At 41.3% G+C, this 24606-nt stretch overlaps 1 protein-coding gene across 1 annotated transcript in view; it reads right to left on the minus strand.

The window, feature by feature from the left end:
• Window positions 1–1468: 1468 nt before the first annotated feature.
• The window catches only part of LOC129725691 (delta(24)-sterol reductase-like), a 39320-nt gene continuing 16182 nt past the window's right edge, over window positions 1469–24606 (minus strand). Inside the window, exons 2-5 of the mRNA XM_055681779.1 lie at window positions 21752–21938; window positions 20827–21115; window positions 20430–20751; window positions 1469–2119 (exon numbers count right to left, since the gene is read on the minus strand). Of these exons, the coding sequence (XP_055537754.1) occupies window positions 1586–2119; window positions 20430–20751; window positions 20827–21115; window positions 21752–21938 (1332 nt within the window). The 3' untranslated portion in view covers window positions 1469–1585. The remainder of the gene's footprint in view (window positions 2120–20429; window positions 20752–20826; window positions 21116–21751; window positions 21939–24606) is intronic.

The raw sequence follows: 24606 nt of genomic DNA on the forward strand, positions 1-24606 counted from the left end.
GAAACGTATCAATAGGTTACGTTTAGTTTGTCCAATGTAAACCATGTCACAGTGACTGCATGCAATTTTATAAATTCCAGCTTTGTTCAGGGTATCAATAGGGTCTTTGGTAGACCCTAATTTTGTTTTGAGTTGGGTATTTCTACTAGTGTAGACAATATCCATCCCAAATTTTCTAAATTTTGAACGAAGTGGGCGTGTCAAGTTAACGTCATATTCAACTGCTACCCTTTACCAGTCCACATAAGCACTGAGGAAGACTGTACGTCACAGTCGAAATATATATTTGCGGACTGAATTTCAATATTTTTTTCCAAAAAATTTAGTAGAGTATAACGGAAACCGATAACTATTTCTTTGATTGAAAAAATATCTTTTTTTTCTAAAAATTGAAAAAATTGTTCATGTAAATCTATCATATGGCTAAGTCTCACCGCTAGGTGGATTAGTTCGTGTTTTTGTGTATTAGAGTTATTTCAAATTTCAAAACTCCATATTTCGGTAAAATCGTAACGAAAAAGATTTTATTCGTAACAAGAATGATATATTATGAGAAATCAGTGTAATAAAGTCTAATTTGCGTGAGAAGTTATTAAATTAATAGGAGATATAGACACAAACAAGATGTGGTACACAAATTACGCGAATCAAAAAATCTGGATTTTGTACCCCCTCTTCCCCTTTGTAACAATAGATAACGCTTGGCAGAATATATCCCCCCCCTCCCCCTCCCTCAAAAAATTTCGTAACTTTGAACAAACTTCTTCCCCTGATTTTCCAATTTCGAAGAAAAGAAAATACAGAGACCACATTTGTTTATTTCAAAGCTTTTTCGTTTCAAAGGGCTTTAAAGATAAAATAAACGCTATCAATGAAGCTTTAAGCACAGACAAACAGACGTGCCTCATCGAAGTAAAAACCTGGAAATTGTCGTCGTTGTCGTTGTGCGTCAAAAAGAATTACTACCTACTAACTAATTTTTTTAAATACAGGTTTTGTCTTCGCTTAAGTGACACCAGCGGCATTACTGGCGGTTCTTGTTCTTGTCGTTAATGAGCGTGCACGCTTACTTACAGTGACACTAGCGGCCTACCAAACGAATTTTCAAAATAATTGTTGTTTTTCTGGTCTAAAAGACCGTCATCGAGTGGCACGTCTGTTTGTCTGTGCTTTAAGTGAATTAGAATTCTCGACTATTTTTTGATAAGGTCGTATGCTTAAACGTAAACAAAAACGAGTGAGAGTTATATTCCTTGTACTTCACATGCACAAATCATCTCTCACTCGTTTTGTTTACGTTTAGACATACGTCGTAATCACAAAGTAGTCAAGAATTTCCTTTTAAATTTATTTAATCAGTTACGTAACTGTCCGAAGTACCCCGCTTCTCCACTAATTCAATTAAATTTTTTTAGTTTGTTTTTTTTTTTTAATTTAAACCATTATATAAAAATGAAATAATACGTGGTTTCAAGAATTAATAATGAATAGTAAGTATATTTGCAACACCGTAAGTAAAATGTCAAATCAGAAAAATAAATAAAATCAATAGGAAATGAAAAATTCGATTGGAACTATTTTTTTTTCAATCTCGAACATTTTTGTTCACTTTATCATATACTTCAGGAAAAGCGACTTCACATTGGTACTTTTGACGCATCTTATCGTACAAAGTATGGTCGAACATGCGCCGGAACTCCTTTTTTGTTCTGTAGGTATCTGCGTACAGCATTTGAAAACCTTTGCTCTTTTCGACCAAATCTTCAATGGCACGGGTTGTTTCTGAAGCATTGAAGCGGCGATCCTTTGGCACACCATATACACCAATGTCGACATACAGATCTTCATCCATCCCGTTACTTGGCATCAACATTCCTGGGTTTCTGGGTAGCAAGAAGGGACATAGCCAGATTGGATATACGTTCACCAAACGATCGAACTCTTCACAGCATTTTTTCATGGTACTTGTTGGAACCAGCAGGTCTTGAATTATATGATTGTTTTCATATAATTTTTTGACTGTTTCAGTTTGCGTAAGTTTAAGAAGAGAAACTTTGATAGGTAATAACCAACCGAATAGATAACGGAAAATGATGTTATTTCCAAATGGAACAATATCCTGAAACGAGAGATATTAATGTGATATTATTACATAAAATAGTGAAAAATTATAGAAACAGTATTAATATTTTCTTATTATTTAGAAACTAGAACATAGGTGGTTTGTGTTGTTGTAAGTTTAAACATTGACTACACACAGACAGCTGTTTTTTTGCCTTTCTCCTAGAAAGGTATAGCAATCACTGAAAAAAAACAAAGGTATAAAAGTGCTCCAAAGGGTCGAATCTCGTATATCAATCGACTAAATTCGACGAGCTGAGCATTTTCTGTATGTGTGTGTGTATGTGTGTGTGTATGTATGTAACGGTCTCCCAAACTCACTCGATTTTCTCAGAGATGGCTGGACCGATTTTCATGAAACTAATTGCAAATGAAAGGTCTAGTTGCACATAAGACCCTATTGAATTTTATTTTAATCTCAGAGACTACAAAATCGATTTGAACAAAATTGGTATCAAAAGAACGGGCTTGTTTTTTGAAACATTTGTGATATAATTTTATAATGATTGGACATGTAGTTCAAAAGTTATGTAAAAAAACGTGTTTCAAACACTGTTTAAACTCACTCACTTTTCTCTGAGATGGCTGGACCGATTTTTCACAAAATTAGTGTCATATGGAAGGCCTTGTTGCCCCATAAGACCCTATTGAATTTTATTGTTATTGGACTTTAACTTTATCCGTTATGTATAATAATGTGAAATCAGGCTATGACAAGAAACATGTTTCTAAGACTGTTTGAACTCACCCACTTTTCTCAGAGATGGATGGACCGATTTTCACAAAATAAGTTGTAATAGAAAGGTCTAGTTGCCTGATAAAACCCTGTTGAATTTTATTATAATCGGACTGTAACTTTGTCTGTTATGTATCAAAATGTAAAAGTTATGAAACTCCATTATCTCAGAAACTACACAACCGATTTGAACAAAATAGGTATCAAATGAATGGGCTGTCCTTAAAACCCCTAAATAACGAATTTCATGATGATTGAACATGTAGTTCGATAGTTCGAAGGTTAAGAAAAGAAACGTGTTCAGAAAACTGTATCAAATTCACTCGTTTTGCCAAAGATGGCATCAGGGGCCATTCACATACCACGTGGACAGCTTTGGGGGGGGGGGGGGGGCTAATGTCCACGGTCCATACAGTCCATACGGAAGCTACTGACTAGAAATTTAAAATGGCGTCTGAAGATGATTTCTGGTCTCAGGGTATCATACCGCTTCTTCAAATCGTATTGGATGATATTCGTCACTTTAGGTCACTCGTTGAAAATCTGTCCACGTGGCTGTGGATGAAACTTAACAGTATTTGGCATCGTTTGCCATCAAAAACTCAAAAATGCAAACACTGTTAAATTTTAAATGTTCGGTATAGTTGTGCTGTTGGCTACCAAAAATTTGTTGTTTAGAATGAATAAAAAATAAAGCAGAAATAATCAAGGTGTATATTTTAAGTGTTAGAGTAAATCTATTTTAACAAATTATAAGTTCGAAGGAGAAAGGCTGGGTCTCGCCGCTAGATGGATTAGTTTAAGTTTTTTGCTATATAATTTCATTGCTGAGCAGTGAAGGAAATATTTGAAAAATAACATAAAAGCAGAAAAGGTAATTAAAATTTTATACTTTTGCGATATTATTTAGGGATCTGAAGATTTACAGTTTACTCACTAATCGTTAAGTAAACGAAATACACTAAAATCGTGTTTTAAACGGATTTCGGAATTTACGCGGATTATTTTTCTACGAAGATTTTCCAAAAAAGTCGTTTTTACGCGGCATATTTTCAACAGTGTTCCATTTTGAAATCGTTAATTTTAAGTGTCCGATGTGTTTACTTAGTAAAATAACTGAATATTAACTGACCATTTTATTTTTAAGGCGAGTGCTAAGGTATTGATGATTACAGGACACATTCCACGCTCTTCTACGCCAAGACATCAACATTTAATATTGCATATTTGACCCAGAACTGTTGTGTATGTGAAAGAGAATAAATTGAACTGCACGGAAAACGTTTGTTTCATTTGAATTCATTTGAAACTCATCTAAATGATTGAATTAAAACACTCATAAAAGATTAATAAAATCATAGTTTTGACACTATTTTAAAAAAATATGCTTAACTGATACTATTTTGAAGCTATGGGCATGTGATACATCAGAAAGTAATGGGTTTTTATGGACGTATTCATGGCCTAAACGTAGTTGTTGCTGCTATTTTGTAGATTCAATTGGTAGGTCACTGACAAACAGGTCCTTTATTATGGTGTCGCGTTACAAAAATAGTAAATTTTTTCATATTGTGCAAATGTTACAAACTGTAGAAAAGTAGTATTCAGGATTTTCTTAGTACTCGATGAGACCTTTCTTAGCATATGCTGGTATGTGAAATTGATGCATTCTACTCAAAGTTACAATAGGGTCAAAGTTATGGTGTCGCCTTACGAAAATTTTATGTGTTTTTATAAAGTTACCAAAAACGAGTTTTTGAGCTTTTGTCAGTGTATATTGATAATACAACATGGAATTATGATGAATAATAGTGATCTGCATCAAATTATATCCACCTAGAAGTGAGGAGGTTGCTTTTCACTGGAATTAGATCATTACATATTCAATGCCAATGGAAACCTATGAGAAATTACTAGAAACCATCAAAAACCATCGGAAACCATCAGATGACATTAAAAATGTAAAAATATCTTTGTGCTTGAAAATTAAAATAAATTATGGAAACGCGAATACCGTCTGCCGGGGTGAGATTGTGCCAAAAAAGGATACGTTTTTGTTCCTCGGCTTGTAATGCACACATTTAGGCAATGAGTTTGATACAAATCACGTCAATGCACACTTGAATGTTTAGTTAACGACTGCCGCAAATATGGTTAAGTTACAATAAACTATAATTTTGCTAAAATTGAATGAACTTTGGCCTAATCTCACCCCTTCTATGGGGTGAGATTGTGCCAAAAATACAAAGTTGACTTCAACACCTGAAAAATGAACAGTAGTGTATCTACGAATAATTCACATGAATAACATGATGAAACAGTAAATATAGGGTCGACCATAAACAACGTGGACTATTAAGGGGCTGTAGGGGGTTGACCAGAAACTACGTTTCATATGAACTGTAGAAAAATGTATGACTGGATCAAATAGATATCTGGAGTAACCAGTTATGAGAACGTGGCTTATAGACAGTCTCTATACACATAGTGGCGTCTCCAGGTAGCCTAGAAAGAGATAACGTTAGGACATAAGGCCTGAGAAGACTTTTCGTTTCAATTATTATATGTCATTGACCACTGTATATTCCATTGGAGATCTCAAAACCACTGTAAACGTACCCACAACTATCCTTCCTCGCTTTGAAAGTCATTATTTTTTATAAAATAGGTGTACAAAATTTTGTAACAATCCATAAGTAATATCAGTCATTGTAAATTTCCATCTAACTAACAGTTGTTAGCTTACTGTTCTCAAGCTTTTAGTAATTATTTCTAATAATACCATAGCTAGACAACATGCCCTATGTAAATAATGCAAGTGTTTTGGTGTATACTGATATAATTTTCTCGTGAATGTGAATTCCGCACACTGTACCGTTCATTATAGCTTGGCACAATCTCACCCCAAAAGGGCTCGAAAAGTGTACAGTTTGGAAAAATATTATTTTCTGAGCCAAGCCAACACAGGTTTAATGCATAATATTTCCTCAACACATTGAAGACGACATCTTAACGTACCAGCTGAGTAGTAAGTTGATGTGATTTATTGATCGGATTGGTTTGGCTGGGACATTTTTGGATAAAGTTTTTAACGCATGTTTTTCACCTTGTACTTTGAATCATTATTCAAGTGAAACAGTTCACTGATATTATCTATATTCCATTTGAAGTTGTGGATAAATATGTCATGTTTCATAAAGTATTGAATTTGCGATAATAGGTTCTAGAAATCTCAAGTAATTCAACATACAAACATTTCCCGTTTTGGCTTAATCTCACCCCCGCACAGTGGGGCAGATTGGTCTGTTGGCGCGACAAAACCTTATAATTCCTTAACAGTTGTTTGCACAGTGTTCATATCTTCGGCAATGTTGTTCACCATAAAAACATCTTCTTGAAAAATGTATTCAAGCAGCTTTAATTTTTGTTCTACAGATGGCGCAGACATCTATCTTTTGAATAAAAGGTTCTTGCCATTTTGTTTCTTCGGGAAAGTTGATTATATCATCATTGACATAAAGTTGTCGAACATATTACAACTGTAGGACTGACCGTTAACGAGATAAAATTATTTTCATTGTTCATAAACCCAAAATTTCAGTAATGAATTATAACTGGGACTTAATTACATATGCTTCTATTTCAGATATATTCGAACTTTCGAGTCATCATGAAATGAATTATTGAAGGTTTGTAGTTGCCTTTGTATAGTTTTTGTCAACCTATGATGTGTGAGAAAGAATATAAAAAATAGTTTTAATGTTATTGTTTGTGATAAAATATTTCAAATAGGAACATTGTTCAATTAAAGATTAGTTGGTCATGTTCCCTTTCTAAGAGCTCTTCTTGGGTAATTTTATACCATTTAACATGAATACTAAACGCTTACTTTTGTTTAAAACACTGTTCACCCAATAACAAACTGTTTCCTAGTACTAATAATTATTTCCGAGGGGTCTTAATACTACTGGACGTCAGTATCGAAAGACCCCCGAACAAAATCATGGTCGTGTTGCATACACCGGCATTCAGCAAAGCCTATTGTAGGAAAAACATCGATACGGATACTGCTGATTGACGATTTTTTATATGAATTGACATGAAAACAATCGTTGCGAAAACTCGAATTACTCGGTAAGTCGCAACTAGTAGCAGCTGATTTTTGGTTTAGTACTAGCCAATACCTTTTATTTTAGTACAATGATAGTGTCATAGCAGAACAACGTAGAACTTTATGTTTTCCATATTGCCGAAAATGAGGAAAAATTACAAAAAAAAAAACTTGTTTTACACATTATGCCTCCTACGAACCTATTTTCAACAAAGCTGTCTTAATATCACATTACCTATTAGTTTATACTTTTTCATGAGGATCATTTGAGTTAGCTAATTATTTCCTAAGTATTTGTATGCCCTACTGGAAAATATCTGAGAAAATTTTTTCTTCCATTTTACAAGCCTTGTAAATCCTCACTTTTACAATATTATAGGACATTTTCTAAATTATTTTTCAAAGTGAATTATCATGATTTCCAGTCGATAACATGTCTACTGCAAGTAAAAATAAAATGAGGCCTGAAAACTTAATTTCATTTTATTTAGTTTTGTCGCGACTTTTCTTGGTTCTGCCCCACAGTGCCCCGTGGCTCTATCTCACCCCGGCAGACGGTATATTATTATTTCAAAGATAGTGTAAAACAGTGTATTTGACTATTTTAACCTCTAATAGACTTACGCTGTTTCTTAAGCCATTGATTCAATTGCTAGGTTTAGTGTCTAGTTTTTCTTTGCTTTTTGGTGTAAATACTGCTTTAACTAACCATGTTATTTACGAAAAACACATCAACAATAATCATTGCCACATGACAGAGAAAACAGAAACCTCACGTACACGACATATACTCTTGTAATGTTTTTACTTCTAGTCAAAAATTGAAAACGTATTATACCCAAACGATATTATTTTTATTTTTATTATTATTTTTATTGAATAATTCATCCGACAGTAGTCTTAATGAATAAATATTAAACTATATGGCTGGGAAAAGCCACCTTGAAAGGCCGTGAATGCAACCATTCAAGCTGGCATAAAAACCCAACATCTTTTGCAAATAATACATGGCAACAGTACAAGTATAAAATAACATACATTATATACAATTCATAACATACAAGACATGACTAAAAATTAAAATTTGCGTAGTATCGATTGAAGAGCACGGCCATTCGGCGAACAGGTTCATTCTGGCCGTAGTTCGTGTGGTGCGAATTCGTTTGCAATAGGCTCTGGCTTCGACGAGGACGAATGGGACAATACAACTGCAGCAACGTCAAGATGGCTGGACAATCATACCGGCTAGTCAAAATATTGTGAGTCATTCTGGCAATTATCTCCTTGCGGCGCTGCTCGAGAGGGGATATTCCAATCAACAGGCAGAGGCTTTCGTAAGGTGGCAAATGATCTGGATCTCTCCATGGCAAAGTACGGCAGATCCTTCTATGCGCTCAATTCGCTGACTCCAAAATTCATAATGCGGGTCCCAAACAACGCAAGCAGTTTCCAGAATAGAGCGTACTAAAGAACAATAGAGAGCTCGCATGGTGCCATAATCAACAAACTCATTTCCAATTCTGAATATCCAACCAAGTTGACGATTAGCTTTGGAGATAATCATCGACAAATGCTGCCTGAATGTTAGTTGAGTGTCTAACAAAACACCCAAATCGGTGACGACATTGGTACTTTGTATACATGTACCGGCAATGTGGTAATTGAACAAGAGAGGCTGTTTCTTGCGCTGGAAACTGATCACGGTACACTTCGGAATGCTTAGCATCATATAGTTGCGATGGCACCAGTCATTAAAAAGTTCAATCAGCGATTGAAGCCTACAGCAATCTTCAGCAGTCTCGATAAGTTTAAAAATTTTCGTATCATCTGCGTACAATAAACGTGTGCCAGGTGGTAAAACTTTTGTAACGTCATTAATGAACAGCGAAAAAAGTAGCGGTCCCAGGATGCTACCCTGTGGAACCCCTGAACTGTTACTAAACCAGGTAGATCGCGACGTGCCCAACTTAACGGCAATCTTACGATTACGCAAGTACGAGTCTAGCCATGCCACCATTCCAGTTGCAGTTCCGAGTTTGTCGCACTTGGCACAAAGTAGGCCGTGATCAACACGATCGAAGGCAGCTTTGAGGTCCGTATAGACAGCGTCGATCTGAAGGCCCCGATCCATGCCGCGAAGGCAAAATGATGTGAACTCTAATAAATTTGTTGAAACAGATCTACCAGGAAAAAATCCGTGCTGCGCAGTAGAAATGTAGTTTTTCACGTTAAACATAAGATGATGATGAATAATGGCTTCAAACACTTTGGAGCAGGCACACAAACATGAAATTCCACGATAATTTTCAACATTACGTTTATCACCTTTCTTGAATACTGGAAACATGAGCGATTCTTTCCAGCTGCAGGGAAATTGATGTCGTTGCAGAGAAAGATTGAAAATAGCGGTAAGCGGTGATACCAGACTATCAGTACATTTTTTCAGAAGAACGGCAGGAATTCCATCGGGACCAGGAGAGTAAGATTGTTTTAAGTTACAGATGGCTTGAGCTACTTCTCCGATTGTAACCGTGAAGATTTCGGCATCGAACACATCGCTCGGAACATGAGCCAAAGCTGCGGCAATGTCGTTAGGTGAAGCACACTCCGTGTTAAAAACGCTGGCGAAGTGTTCGGCGAACAAATCACATTTTCTGTTGTTCGATGAAGCTTCACTGTCCAGCAAAAACATACTGGATGGTAATCCTTCCTCCTTACGCTTCGAGTTAATGAACTTCCAGAAGCTTTTTGGATTTAAACGTAAGTTGTGTTCCGTTTTGCGCACGAACCTCGTGTACAGAATTCTATTCAATGCTTTATAGGAACGACTGGCAGAAATAAACCGGATCCGATTGATAGGGTTTCTATTCTTTTGATATGCGCGCAAAGCTGACTTTCGAGTGCGGTTAAGCTTAGTAAGATGCCTGTTTCCCCAAACAGGCTTACAACGAGGACGATCTTTTGGAATATGCTGATTTATAAGTTCCTGAACTATTTGAGTGAATTCTGACACGGCATCATCCAAGTTTTGACATTGATTGAGAAATGACCAATCAATATCACTCAAAGCAGAATTGATTGCATCGAAATTCCCACGCCGAAAATCAAAACTGGAAGGATCAAACTCGTCTATGAACTGAGTTTTGATAGCTCTGTTGAAAGTATCCATCAAAGGAGGATGATGAACGTCAATGTTACATAAGTGATCAGGTGCAATAGTGACTGAGCATGCTGGCAAAGCATGCGAGTTTGCGAAAACTAGATCTAGAAATCGGCCATTCTGGTTGCAAACAGAATTAATTTGTTGCATGCAGTGAAATGCCATACCGTCTAATAAATGGGTGCTACCGGCATTAACAGAAGAGCGCGAAGCGTCAACAACGAGATGATTAGCCTCAGTCTGCATCGACCAGGAAAGACCAGCACGGTTTAAATCTCCGAAGATAAGAAGATCGTCGTTAATACTAGTCGAGTTGACAGCTTTTTCGACTGATGAAATATGCCGATCAATTATCTCAACTTCATTTCGCAAGTTAGGAGGAATGTAAATAGCGCCGATCACAATGTTCAATTCACCGTTATTAATTGTTACCCACAGCTGCTCAAGCGAGTCATCCATAGCTTCAATCAATAATGCCGACGCCAACGATCGTCGCACAGCAACGATTACTCCTCCACCCCTTGCCTTGGTGCTATTAGTCGAGCAACGATCGGTCCGGTACACGGTATAATCAATGCCGAACAGTTGGGAAGATGGAATTTGAGAATCTAGCCAGGATTCGGTGATAATGATGCAGTCGTAAAGCGAATTGGACACTTCCAAAGCAAAATCGGTTACTTTGCTGCGTAGACCATGCACGTTCTGATAGTAGCAGAGTAAAGATGAAAGGACAGTGTCGCACGGAGAGTCGCATTGTTGCCGGTCAGCTCGCATGCCACTATTGTCCGAAGATAAAACAGTCCTGGCTGTCTGCTGCTCACCAGCGTAATCGTCCAGTGGAAGAGCTCGTCGGGGAGGGGTCGTAGACACAGGCGTCAGGTGGGGCGTCATTTCGCACTGTGCAGTGCGATTAGTCATTGGGCTATGGGGAATAAATTGTGCATAAATTTTTTGAATGTTGGGAAAATGCAAAGACTTAACTGGACTGGGGGCCGGCTGGCCCCCAAGCTCCCTCGGAGGTTGAGAAATCAGTTTGAAGGCGTCAGATGAGGACTCACAGCATGCTGTGAGGTTAACGTGCGTATAAACTTCGACGATCTCGGTTTCCAAAAATCCACGGAAGTATTGCGTTCCTCAAACAGCCGAAAATAAATTCCCTTTGGCCAGTTGGTAGCATCAAGAGCAACATCTTTTAGTTGCAAGTCAATTCCGACTTTAAAGGACACAAAAGCAAACGATTTTATATCGGCATCTTTCTTAATCAGCTTTCTGACAACTGGTTGTGCGCCAGGTACGCATTCTCGGACAAGAGCCGATATTTCATCTTCAGAAACGTGCGGAGCAATGCGCGAAAGGTAGATCCAACACTTAGCCGCTGGCTGCGGAACAGTTTCGACCAATTTAGGAAAATTTTCAGTTGACTTAGTACCACTAATCAAGTCAGCAAATCCACTAGATCTTTTAGGGGTCAAGTTCGGAGAAATAATCCTAGGACGCTTAGAGCTACGACTAGCCGATTAAATCGCAGGTGCAGTATTGGCGAGATACTTGTCAGATAACGACCCGATAAATGCATTAATCTGGCCAAGTTCAGTTTTAACTTCGTTCAAGCAGCAGGAGATTGAATTAGCTAAAGATGACGAAACATCAGTAGCAGACCCCGATGAATTACGCTCCCTCAAATTCTGAACGGATATCATGCATTCGGTGCAGAACCAAAGCAAGTTGGTTTGACCATTGACAAAATCTAAATTCGATCGTGCCCATCCGAAGCATTTCATGTGGGCAACGCGCTCGCATGAATGACATTTGATCAAATTAAGGTTTGTAATAGGTTGCGAGCATTCGTAGCAATTTTTATCCATCATAGCAGTAGCTTTCTGTCGCTCGGACGGCATGAATGGAGGCGTTTGGCGTACACGGCGCTTGCAGGCGATGGCGATGACAAAAAGGCGATGAAGCTTGCAGTTGTTACTCACAGATGTCGCTTCGGCGGAAAAAAGCAATGAACAAAGCAGTTGGAGCGAAGATAGACTCGGATTCAACTAGAAAACACTTCTTCTGAATTTGCACAAAAAAGTTAATAGAAAAACTATGAATTCACTATAACCACGACGACGGATATCACGATAGCCGACAGGGTTACTTTGGTGAAATTTCAATAACAAAATCGAGCAAAAAAGCGAAATAAAACACGAACTCAAAAATAGTCACTCGATCGTTACACAGGCAAGGTTGCCAAAAAAGATATACCTAAATATTAAACGAGGGAAACTCGTTGGTGTTCAATGCTAAAACCTCCGAAACACGAAAACAACCAGGCCAATTACACTTCATCTCGTTCCTTGGGGAGTTGCTGAATAATACCTTTTCAACACACGGTGGCGAACTAGCCTGTGGCTGACCTTAATAAAGCAATAAAAAAAAGCTTTTCAACATTCATTCAAACTCATCGAACTCTAGTTTAAATTTCTTTTCTTTCCATAACTTTTGAGCCCCATATCAAATTGTTATGAAGTTTGTTATTTGTAAGTTTGAGAGATGACTCGTTCGTATGACATTAGTTATGTTCAAATAAGTCATGTAATCTTTGAGATAATAGACTTTCGTTGTTTTACTAACAATTTATTGCTTAACGGTGGCTTATATTCAATTTAAATCAAATGAAATGGGAACGTATATAGCAGCCAAACTTCGAAACCACGTGTTCAATCATAATTCATCAATTAACCCTTAACTAGCACGCTCATCTAATAATAATATTGTTTAAATCGGTTGTGTAGTTTCTGAGATAATGAAGTTTCGTGATTTTCACATTTCGGTTTATAACAGACGAAGTTACAGTTTGATTACAGTAAAATTCAATAGGGTGTTATGAGGCAGCTAGACTTAATAATTGACGCTAATTTTGTTGGAATCGGGTCAGCCATCTCTGAGAAAAGTGAGTGAATTTAAGTAGTCTTCGGAATATGTTCCTTTTAATAGCTGGATTTCACATTTTTAAACATAACAGACAAAGTAATAATCCGATTGCAAAACAAATCAATCTTATGGGGCTACTAGACCTTCCATTTGACACTGATTTTATGAAAATCGGTCCAGTCATCTCTGTGAAACATGAGTGAGATTAAACAGTCTTCAGAACAAATTTCTTTTCATAACTTTTGAACCACAAATTCAATCTTTATATAATTCAAAAGTGAAGGGTTTTCTAGGTAGCCCGTTCATTTGAAATCAATTTTGTTCAAATCGGTTGTGTAGTTTTTGAGATAATGATGTTTCATGATTTTCACATTTTAATACATAACCTCTAAACTATAAATCCGATTACAATAAAATTTGATATCGTCTTATGGGACAAGAAGACCTTTCATTTGCAATTAATATCATGAAAATCGGTCCAGCCGACTCTGAGAAAAGTGAGTGAGAATAAAAATTCTCATTTTATTTGATTATAATTAAACTTAAGCAACCGTTATGAATTAAATTGTTAATAAAACAACAAAAGTCTATTATCTCAAAGATCACACGACTTATTTGAACATAACTAGTGTCATACGAACGAGTCATCTCGCAAACTTACAAATAACAAACTTGATGACAATTTGATACGTGGCTCAAAAGTTTTGTAAAGAAAAGAAATTCAAAGACTATTCAACACTATACCTGCTTTGATTAATATATATATCTATAAATATGGCCTCAACATAATTTGAATGTGGTATCGTACTAATTGAACGTTTCCGGTATCGCTCGTGATCAACTTGTTCGAAATTAAGAATCATTTCTTTTTTTCGCTATTTCTTAAGCACTAACATTACGTCAAATTCCATATTTTATACTTCAATTCCAACATCAATATTTTAGACGTTAAGGCTAACATTACGTCAAATTTCATATTTTATATTTTAATTCCAACATCAATAATTTAGAACCCAAAGAGTTAATATACATTTATTGGATTGAATCGTTCATGTTAATCTATTTTTACAAATAAAAGTTTGAATGAGAAAGGCTGGGTCTGACCGCTAGGTGGATTAATTTAGATTTTTTTCTTGATTTTTCAATGATCGGTCCGATTGCATTGTTTGGATAATCTTTTGTAGTGTTATTAAAAAATCGATATTGAAAAAATGAGCTATTTCAGATAATTGGTTTTTAATTTTTCTTTCAGCTTTTTTTCAAAAAATAAAAAAAAAATTCGTAGCGTATATTTTTTCGGAAAGACAAAATTATTTTCTACAACTTTGTGGAAGACGTCACACCAATCAAACAAACCGTTTGGGCTCGGCAGAGCTGCATGCCACCACGGGTCGACGTGTGGCGATCGTCGAGGGCGCACAATACAGGTGTGACCACTGACAGTACCGAACAGTCCCGGACCAGCAGCGGGAGGTCGCCTAGGGGTGGTGAGCGTCGGACCAGGGATAGTCGACTGCTCGCAAAAGCCACAATCACCCGGAAGCACCTCTGACGGAGCGAAAAGAGCCGCTCCCAACACCCAAAAGCACTTACCCGCCCATCGGGACTGATGCCAGTAAGGTTCCGATTATGGCAACTGGCAGCGTAGTGAACGGATATGAGCTGGATTTCGGAATGGTACCGCATCCTCGGGCTGGCACCTGCATCGAGCTCCCTTAGTAAAGTCGTGTGACAACGGCTTGAAATGGCGAGGTGGTACCCGGTGCAGGGGTCTCCGTCCCATAAAACCTGGCAGGCCTTCCAGTACGTTCCGAGTCTATTGCCTGGTGGGAATCAGGCAGGAGTAGGATCAGATGGTTGTTCCTGACTTGCGCCGGTCGGTGGAGTCATAGTTGCCCATAAGGCGCTATGACTGCTTACCCTAGCCATGACTTCACTGCTTCGGCATAGACCACCATGGGACCACATAGGCGACTACTCCACCATGGACAAGGATAGCGGCTGGAAGGGGGACCCATTTAACATCAAGATGAACACATTCAAAACGAAAGAGACGAGTGCGGAGGGATTACAAAATCCCTTCGCAAGAGGTGGCATCCAGCGGTCTCCGCAGAAGAAGGCGGAGACGGATGCGGCGAAGTCTGGAGGTGGAAAAACGGTGAATCCGTCGGTGTCAACACCAGACATCTCGGTAGACGGTCCCTTGCTAGTCAAGGCCGTCGAAAGGTGTATGGACACGCGGCCAAGAGTGGCGGCGCTGTCTGAACAACTCGAAGCCATAATCGAGTTCTTGGCGAACAGGCGAAACATCGCTGGCGACCTGAAGCAGAGCCTCCTCCTGCTTCGGAGCACCATTGATGAAGCCAGAAAGGAGCACGAAGAACTCGTAGCTCAGGTGAAGGCGGCCGAGAAAGCGGCCAGGAATGGGAGGGCGACTGCATCTAAAGAGGTGCAGACAGACGCCCCCTCGTTCACTCGGTCTGCTCCACGGGGCAGGTCGCTAAGCGAACGAGGCAGTCCCCGGGGGAATCGGCCCCCGGGAACACCAAGAAACGATTGGTCGTGCTACTCCCACGGGAACACACGCCAACCGGTTCAAGGTCCACCGCGGAAAAGGCACAGGTGGAGGCTACGGGCAACCCTTGGACTACCGTAGAGGGTAGGAAGCGTCGGGAAGGTGCGACGCGACATGATGGCGGAGCGGCCAGAGGACCAAAAAAGGTCAAAAAGGCGCGGAGTAGGGGTGATGCCCTCATACTCAAGACGGATGGGTCGAAGTACTCAGATGTCTTGAAGAAGATGAGGGGGGAAGCCCAGCTCAAGGATCTGGGGGCGGATGTGCGGAGTATCCGCCGATCTCGCACTGGCGAGATGATACTTGAGCTCCGGAAGGACGCCAAGAACAAGGGGGCTACCTACAAAACGGTAGCTGAAAAGGTCCTAGGGAAGGAGGTGCAAGTGCGGGCACTCACCTCAGAAGTGACTCTCCAGCTTAAAAACCTGGACGAAATCACTGAGGGGTGCGACATTGCACAAGCCCTAAAAGCGAAGTGCGGGGTGGAGGTGGCTAAGGAGTCAATCCGCCTCCGCAAAGGTCCGGCGGGGACCCAGATAGCTACCTTCCGACTACCGTCGGCGGACGCTAACCTGGCCATGAAAGAGGGCAAGTTGAAGGTCGGCTGGTCTGTATGTCCTCTGGGCATACTACAGCAACCAGACATTTGCTTCCGGTGCTTCGAGGGCGGACATAAGTCCTGGACCTGCAAGGGGCCCGATAGGAGCCAGCTGTGCAGGCGATGTGGAGGTGCAGGCCATAAAGCAAAGGACTGTGGGGAGTCTCCCAAGTGCATGGTATGTTCCAGGAAACGGGATGCCAAACACTTTATGGGAGGCCCCAGGTGCCCAGCCGGTAAGCCGGCTGCGAAACCACGGGCGTAAGGGTGACGCAACTGAACCTGAACCATTGCTTCGCGGCTCAGCAGCTGCTACACCAAGCAGCCACTGAGTCGTTGTCGGACATCGCCGTCATATCGGATCCCTACCGCATCCCTCCCGGAAACGGTAACTGGGTTGCGGATAGGTCCAGTTTGGCGGCCATATGTACGACGAGCAAGTTCCCGGTTCAGGAGGTTGTCTCAACCTCAGAAGAAGGGTACGTAGTTGCTAAGGTGAACGGAGTGTTCTACTGCAGTTGCTATGCTCCGCCACGTTGGTCTACCGAAAGGTTCACCCAGATGGTCGACCTCCTATCCATGGAGCTAACGGGCCTAACGCCGTTGGTGGTGGCGGGCGACTTCAACGCTTGGGCTGTTGAGTGGGAAAGTCGCTTCACGAACCAGAGGGGCCAGATCCTGTTGGGGGCTTTTGCAAAGCTCAACCTAGATCTGGCCAACGTTGGGAACAAAAGTACATTTAGCAGAAATGGTGCGGAGTCGATCATCGACGTGACGTTCTCCAGCCAAGGACTGATCAAGAACTGGAGGGTAGACGATGGCTACACTAATAGCGACCACCAGGCGGTCTGTTATAGTGTAGACAACAACGAGAGGCGGCAAGCAACGGGTAGAGCCAACACTCCGACCGTTCGCGGGTGGAAGACATCGCACTTTGATGCCGAGGTATTCGAAGAGGCAATGAGAAGGGAACGCGAGGGGGGCAGTTGGCTCCGCCCGACTGCTGACCAACTAGTTGCTATGCTATCGCGGGCGTGCGACGCCACCATGCCTAGGACTCGCCAACCTAGGAATGGAAAGCCACCGGTATACTGGTGGACGGACGTGATAGCCGACCTTCGCAGTGCGTGCCTCCGTGCAAGACGGAGGATACAGCGTGCGCGAAAGGAAGAAGAGAGGACAGAGCGCCGCGCAGCATTCAGTTCGGCAAGATCGATGCTGAAGAGTGCGATAAAGGCCAGCAAGAGGGCCTGCTTCGATAGGCTATGTGCGAGTGCCAATACAAATCCGTGGGGTGACGCCTACAGGATCGTAATGGCCAAGATTAAAGGCGCGCTGGCGCCTGCAGAGCGATCACCAGCGATGCTGGAGAGTATCATCGAGGGACTCTTTCCACGCCACGAGCCAAGTCCTTGGCCTCCGAAGGTCGAGTCTCACGTCCGACGTTCCAGTATCTCAGACATAGACCAGAGATGGTCGGCCAACCTGCCGAGCATCCAATCCGTGAGCGACGACAGCCGTGTCGAGGCAGGGGAGGAGGCAAGGGTTACGAATGAGGAACTCATCGTGATCGCCAATCCCTAAAGGTAAGCAAGGCACCGGGACCGGATGGTATCCCTAACCTGGCGATCAGGCTGGCGATAAAAACAGCCCCCGGGCTGTTCAGGGCAGTCATGCAGAGGTGCCTGGATGACTGTCTCTTTCCGGACAGGTGGAAGCGGCAGAGACTGGTCTTATTGCCGAAGGCTGGGAAACCGCCAGGGGACCCATCGGCATATAGGCCTATCTGCCTGCTGGACACCGCGGGCAAGGTGCTTGAGAGGATCATCCTCAACAGACTGGTGAGGTACACGGAGGGTGTACACGGTCTGGCAAGTAACCAGGTCGGCTTCCGGAAGGGCAGGTCCACGCTGGACGCAATCTCTTCCGTCATCAAGACGGTGGAGGTAGCAATCCAGCGCAAGAGAAGGGGAATACGCTACTGCGCAATCGTCACGCTCGACGTGAAGAATGCGTTCAATAGTGCCAGTTGGGACTCCATAGCGCTCGCGCTCAGGAGCATCCATGTACCGGTGTCGCTGTACAAGATTCTGGAAAATTATTTCCAGAATCGAGTACTTGTTTACGACACAGAGGAGGGTCAGAAGTGCGTCCCAATTACCGCAGGAGTTCCGCAAGGTTCTATCCTGGGCCCGGTGTTGTGGAATGTCATGTATGACGGAGTGTTAAAACTCAAGTTCCCTGTAGGGGTTGTGATCGTCGGCTTTGCAGACGACATAACGCTGGAGGTTTACGGCGAGTCTATCGAGGAGGTCGAGTTGACGGCCGCGCACTGTATACGCAAGGTCGAGGACTGGATGCGCTCCAGGAAACTGGAGCTCGCGCATCATAAGACGGAGGTCACGGTTGTGAACAACCGTAAATCGGAGCAACAGGCGGTGGTCAGAGTCGGAGACTGCACCATCACCTCGAAGCGATCCCTGAAGCTCTTGGGGGTTATGGTGGACGACAAGCTCACGTTCGGGAGTCACGTCGACTATGCCCGTAAGAGGGCCTCATCGGCTATTGCAGCACTATCTCGTATGATGTCCAATAGCTCAGCGGTTTATGGCAGCAAGCGAAGACTTCTTGCCAGCGTGGTTTCGTCCATACTTAGGTATGATGGGCCAGTGTGGTCCAGAGCGCTAGGTACTAACAGTTACCGTGGTAAACTGGAAAGTACCTACAGGCTCATGTGCCTGAGAGTTGCGAGTGCGTATCGTACGGTGTCATACGATGCAATCTGTGTCTTGTCCGGCATGATGCCTATCAGCATCGCCATCAAGGAGGACAGAGAGTGTTTCGACCAACGTGACACAAGGGGCATACGAGGTACCAGAAGGTCATTCTCGATGCTTCGCTGGCAGCGGGAATGGTCCAACTCCACAAAGGGCAGATGGACGCACCGACTCATACCGGAGATATCCGGCTGGGTCGGGAGACGACATGGTGAAGTGAACTTCCACCTGACACAAATCCTGTCAGGCCATGGTTGTTTCAGGCAATATCTGCACAGGTTCGGACACGCGGTGTCCCCCATGTGTCCCGAATGCGTGGAGGAGGAGGAGACTGCTGAGCATGTCTTCTTCGTATGCCCCCGTTTCGTAAGAGCGAGGTGCAACATGATGGCTGTGAGCGGGCCTGGCACTACTCCGGACAATCTAGTCCGGAGGATGTGCGACGACCCGGACATCTGGAACGCGGTCTGTGCGGCCGCCTCTCAGATTGTTCTGGAGCTGCAACGTGTGTGGCGGGTCAACCACCAACACGCCAGTGGTAGCTAATTACCAGTCTCCAGGTAGTTAGCTAGGAGGTTATAAGAGTAAAGAGGGTGCATCACGCACAAAAGCCACTCCCCGACGTAATACTCAACCGTCGTTCCGGGAAGACCAGGGCTGGAGACTGGAGGGGTTTTAGTAGGTCGGGACAGGGATCAGTAGGTGCCTGGGCGAGTGTAACTACCCCAGCATCTCTCCCCTAGTCTCATCCCCACACCCTGAGTTCTCTTCTCAGGTGTCTGTTTGCAGATTTCCCCGCCACCTTAAAAAAAAAAAAAAAAAAAAAATTAATTCCAACATCAATAATTTAGAACCCAAAGAGTTAATATACATTTATTGGATTGAATCGTTCATGTTAATCTATTTTTACAAATAAAAGTTTGAATGAGAAAGGCTGGGTCTGACCGCTAGGTGGATTAATTTAGATTTTTTTCTTGATTTTTCAATGATCGGTCCGATTGCATTGTTTGGATAATCTTTTGTAGTGTTATAAAAAAATCGATATTAAAAAAATGAGCTATTTCAGATAATTGGTTTTTAATTTTTCTTTTAGCTTCTTTTCAAAAAATAAAAAAAAAATTCGTAGTGTTTATTTTTTCGGAAAGACAAAATTATTTTCTACAACTTTGTGGAAGACGTCACACCAATCAAACAAACCGTTTGGGTCCCAAAAACATTTGAAATCATCTATACCTTCCCAAAATAGCATTCTCAAAAATTAGTCGTGTTCCAAAATAATAAACCAACAGCACAAAATGGCATCTTTTACAGTGATTGGTTTCACTTGAGTCGTTGGTGTGACCAACGTCTGGTGGAGCCTCTGTGCGAAATCCGCATATAGATGATTTTTGGGAACGAATGCTTTGATGTCGTTTCAAAAATTACGTACCTGAATTTCCCAGAAAAGAGCCCTAGAATGTCTGTGGTAGTATTCCCTTAAAGGCACATACTCATAAGTTTTTTCTCGCTTCTTGAGAATATTTTGCACGTGTGCGTAGAACCATGGCTTGTACCACTTTCCGATGTCATTGAGCTTCGTTAGCTCAATTTCGCTTTCTTCTACCATCTCACCCGTCATAATTACAGCTTTATTTAAGGTATACATCAATCCTTCGACATACTGATTTTTTTTCGTATCACGAGAGGCTTTTTCGAACTTATTAACGATATTCTGCAGTCCAACAACTGGTTCGTAGTGAAGTCGAATATATCTAGAGTGTTTAAACGAAAATAAATACGATATATGAATTAAGTTGACTTTACATCCAGTAAAAATTGGCATGTACTTTGTAGCTGGTATTATTTGGATTTCTACAGCCGTTAGCAGTCCGAGCGTACCATAAGACCATGGTACAGCGTAAAAAAGATCAGTGTTCTCTACTTCTGAGCACTTTATAAGGTTGCCGTCTGCTAACACCAGTTCATAAGAGACACAGATATGTTGGAAAAGGCCGTAGATATGGGAGCTGGATTCAACGCCAGTACCCATAACTAATCCACCAACTGTTAGATCATCTAGTTCAGGCACTATGGGGATAGTCCATCCAAGAGCGGCCAAGGTCTCTGATAGTTGCCCTTGCGAGGAAATATAGACCGTTATTAGTATTATGTATATATAGATATACATACAGTCGAATCCCTTTATAGCGACATCGCAAGGGACTGTCGTTATAGCGAAATGTCGCAATAATACGAAGAATTATTGCATATGTAGAACAGAAGATACCGTTGAGAATGTCGTTATAGATTTAGCAATGTCGTTATGAGAGATTCGACTGTACTATTGTCGCATTAAAGAATGACAAGTATTAGTTTTTGTATGCCGTTATAGAGGAAATGTCTCAATAAAACAAAGAATTTTAGTATAAAACAGAAGGGACTGTTGTGAAAGTCACTATAGCGAGATTTGTCGCTATGAAAAGTGTCGTTATAGAGGGATTCTACTGTATACAGTGGAATTTTATCACGGTCAAAAACACTTTCCGGTAAAACTAGCGAAACTTCGGATACGAGGAAATAATGGAGTTCAGTGTTTTTTGTTGCATAGCAATGAAATCTAACAAAGAATACTGAGTTTTATCATTTCACTAAGTCCCAAGATGTTTTTTGACCGTGATAAAATCGAAATTCCACTATATATATTATGTATATATTTATTAAGACCATTAGTCGGATGAAATAATTAATAAATAATCATAATAGTATACATACCCATGTTTACTAAAGGCTCCACGCGAACTATTTTCCTGGTTGTATCTACTTCTAGCACATCAACAAGATTACAGTTGATTTGATAACATGATTTTTTATACATTGGCTTTCTAAAGCTCATTGTCTGCCATCCAGGGCGAGCTGTGCACATTTTAGCAACTGTTCCGGATTCTTTCCACTTCCGTACCTGGTGATGACATGATTTTTCAGATAAATGTAAAATTTAACCTTTTCGTTTATAAAAGCTCAAAGCACAAATAGGGTTGCCACCTCTCCGGGTCTGGGAGATGATCTCCGGGTCTCCGGGTGAACGCAAATTTTCTCCGGTCCTGGGAGATAGTTTCCAGGTCGCACTTATTTGCAAATCGATCTGGAAACGGCATAAATCATAATTTTGAACAACCTGTTTTCAAGTCTTACGCACCTATTTGCCGAAAAACTTAGAAATAAAGCGAAGTATTTTAAGAGTTTTCGGTTTCAATATTGAGAATTTCACCAAAGAAGATTTGAAGGCTGTTGAGTTCAGCAAACTACTTTGTTACTAAACTTCATCGGTTTTACCTATTATCGTCAGGGGTAAAAGATGTTCAAGATTGGTAATTTCTTGCATAATGGTTCTTAATAACGAAGAGCACCTTCCTGCAAAAAACTAGTTCTCTATGACTTCATTAACCCCCTGGACGATAATAGGTAAAGCCTGACGATAATAGAGGCAATACCCTACATAAATTGCGTAACCATAATTTTAAGTATCTTTGGCACCAAACAAGCCAATGAAAACAATTCCCCCGCTCTCAAATTTGAAAATCCTCGGGTAAGATATCAATTTCAGGTGGCAACCCTAAGCACAATATTATTTTTCCAAAAAACGAGTAATTAAAAGCTTTGACTAAGCGTATAACCTTTATTTGTTATTTTAAAAAATTAACTGCACAATTTCAAATTACTGAAAATAAATTTAATTTTGACTGTTGTAAAACTTCAACTTGTGTTTTATTGAGCGCTAAGTCTATCACTAATTGGCGTCAAGGTAGGGTTTTATTTCGTATTTTCAGTGAGAATCGGTGATTTATTAACCGAATTCAACAACAGTAAGTTTTTAAAAAATACCAGCAAGGGTATAAAACAACATAACATATTAAGGTGGAAGTGCGTCGAAGCCATAAATGACCGACTTCAAGCCACCACGTGGTCGACTTCGATTTTTTAAATGTTTACCACTCGGTAATAGTTAATGCATCACTTGTGAAAACATATCATCATGTTTGTTATGGTGATGAACACATAAAATAGTGTTTTCATAGATATCGCATTAACAATTCCTGAGTCTTGTTGCGCTGAAAATTCGTAGTCGGCCACGTGGTGACCACGTGGTGGCTTCTACACACTACCACCTTAAACAGTGGAACACGTCGCTTGAAGAAAAGCTCACATAGTTTATTTGCAGATGTGTGCGTGAGAACGGTTGCACTGCGTTTAGAAAATAGTGGTGAAATTTTGGAGAAAATTTCTCTGGAAAAGCCCCCCAATGAGTTCTCACGTAACTTTCCAAAAAAAAAACAAAATTGATCCACCTAGCAGTGCAGAAACCTTTGTTTTACTAACTATGCAAGTAAACGACAAATCATATACAGCTTCTTACGCGCCATAATCGCGGACACTATAATGCAAAGTTCGTAATAAATCACCCAGCCCTTTGACAACTCTGCTTACGTCAGTTTGAAGTCACGTGTTTTGTCAAAATTTTAATATATATATATATATATATATATATATATATATATATATATATATATATATATATATATATATATATATATATATATATATATATATTTTTTTTTTTTTTTTTTTTGTTTCAGGTGGAGGGGAAATTTGCATCCAAACCCCTGAGGTGACCAACCTCAGGGAGTGTGGGGTTGGTTTGAATCAGTGACCGGACCCACTAAAACCCCTCCAGTCTCCAGCCCATAATACTCCCCGGGACCACCGCTAGGTATTGCTTCGGGGAGCGGCTTTTGTGCACCCTCTTGGTTCTATAGATCTCTTTGCTAACTTAGCTAACTAACCTGGAGACTGGCCGTTAGCTAACACTGGCGTGTCGGTGGTCAACCTGTCGCCTGTTTTGCAATTCTAAAACTATTTGAGAGGCGGCTGTACAAACCGCCCTCCAAATGTTTGGGTCTTTACACATCCTCCGAACTAGGTTGTCCGGAGTGGTGTCTGGCCCGCTCACTACCATCATGTCGCTCCGCGCATGCACAAAACGAGGGCACACGAAGAAGACATGCTCAGCAGTTTCTTCCGCATCCGCACACTCGGGACACATGGGGGACCCCGCATGCCCGAATCTGTGTAGATACTGCCTGAAGCAACCATGACCTGACAGAATCTGTGTCAAGTGGAAGTTAACTTCTCCATGGCGCCTCCCGACCCATCCGGATACGTCCGGAATAAGTCGATGCGTCCATCTACCCTTTGCGGAATTGGACCATTCCTGCTGCCATCTGATCATCGAGAATGACCTTCTGGTACCTCGTATACCCCTTGTGTCACGTTGATCGAAGCATTCTACGTCCTCCTTAATGGCTATGCTGATAGGCATCATGCCGGACAGGACGCAGATGGCGTCGTATGACACTGTACGGTACGCGCTCACAACCCTCAGGCACATGAGCCTGTAGGTACTTTCCAGTTTTCGACGATGACTGTTGGTACCTAACGCTTTGGACCACGCTGGCCCACCATACCTAAGTATGGACGAAACCACGCTGGCAAGAAGTTTACGCTTGCTGCCATATACCGCTGAGCTATTGGACATCATTCGAGATAGTCCTGCAGCGGCCGTTGAAGCT

Source organism: Wyeomyia smithii, chromosome 1 (genome assembly GCF_029784165.1).
Source record: "Wyeomyia smithii strain HCP4-BCI-WySm-NY-G18 chromosome 1, ASM2978416v1, whole genome shotgun sequence".
NCBI classification, from domain to species: Eukaryota; Metazoa; Arthropoda; class Insecta; order Diptera; family Culicidae; genus Wyeomyia; species Wyeomyia smithii.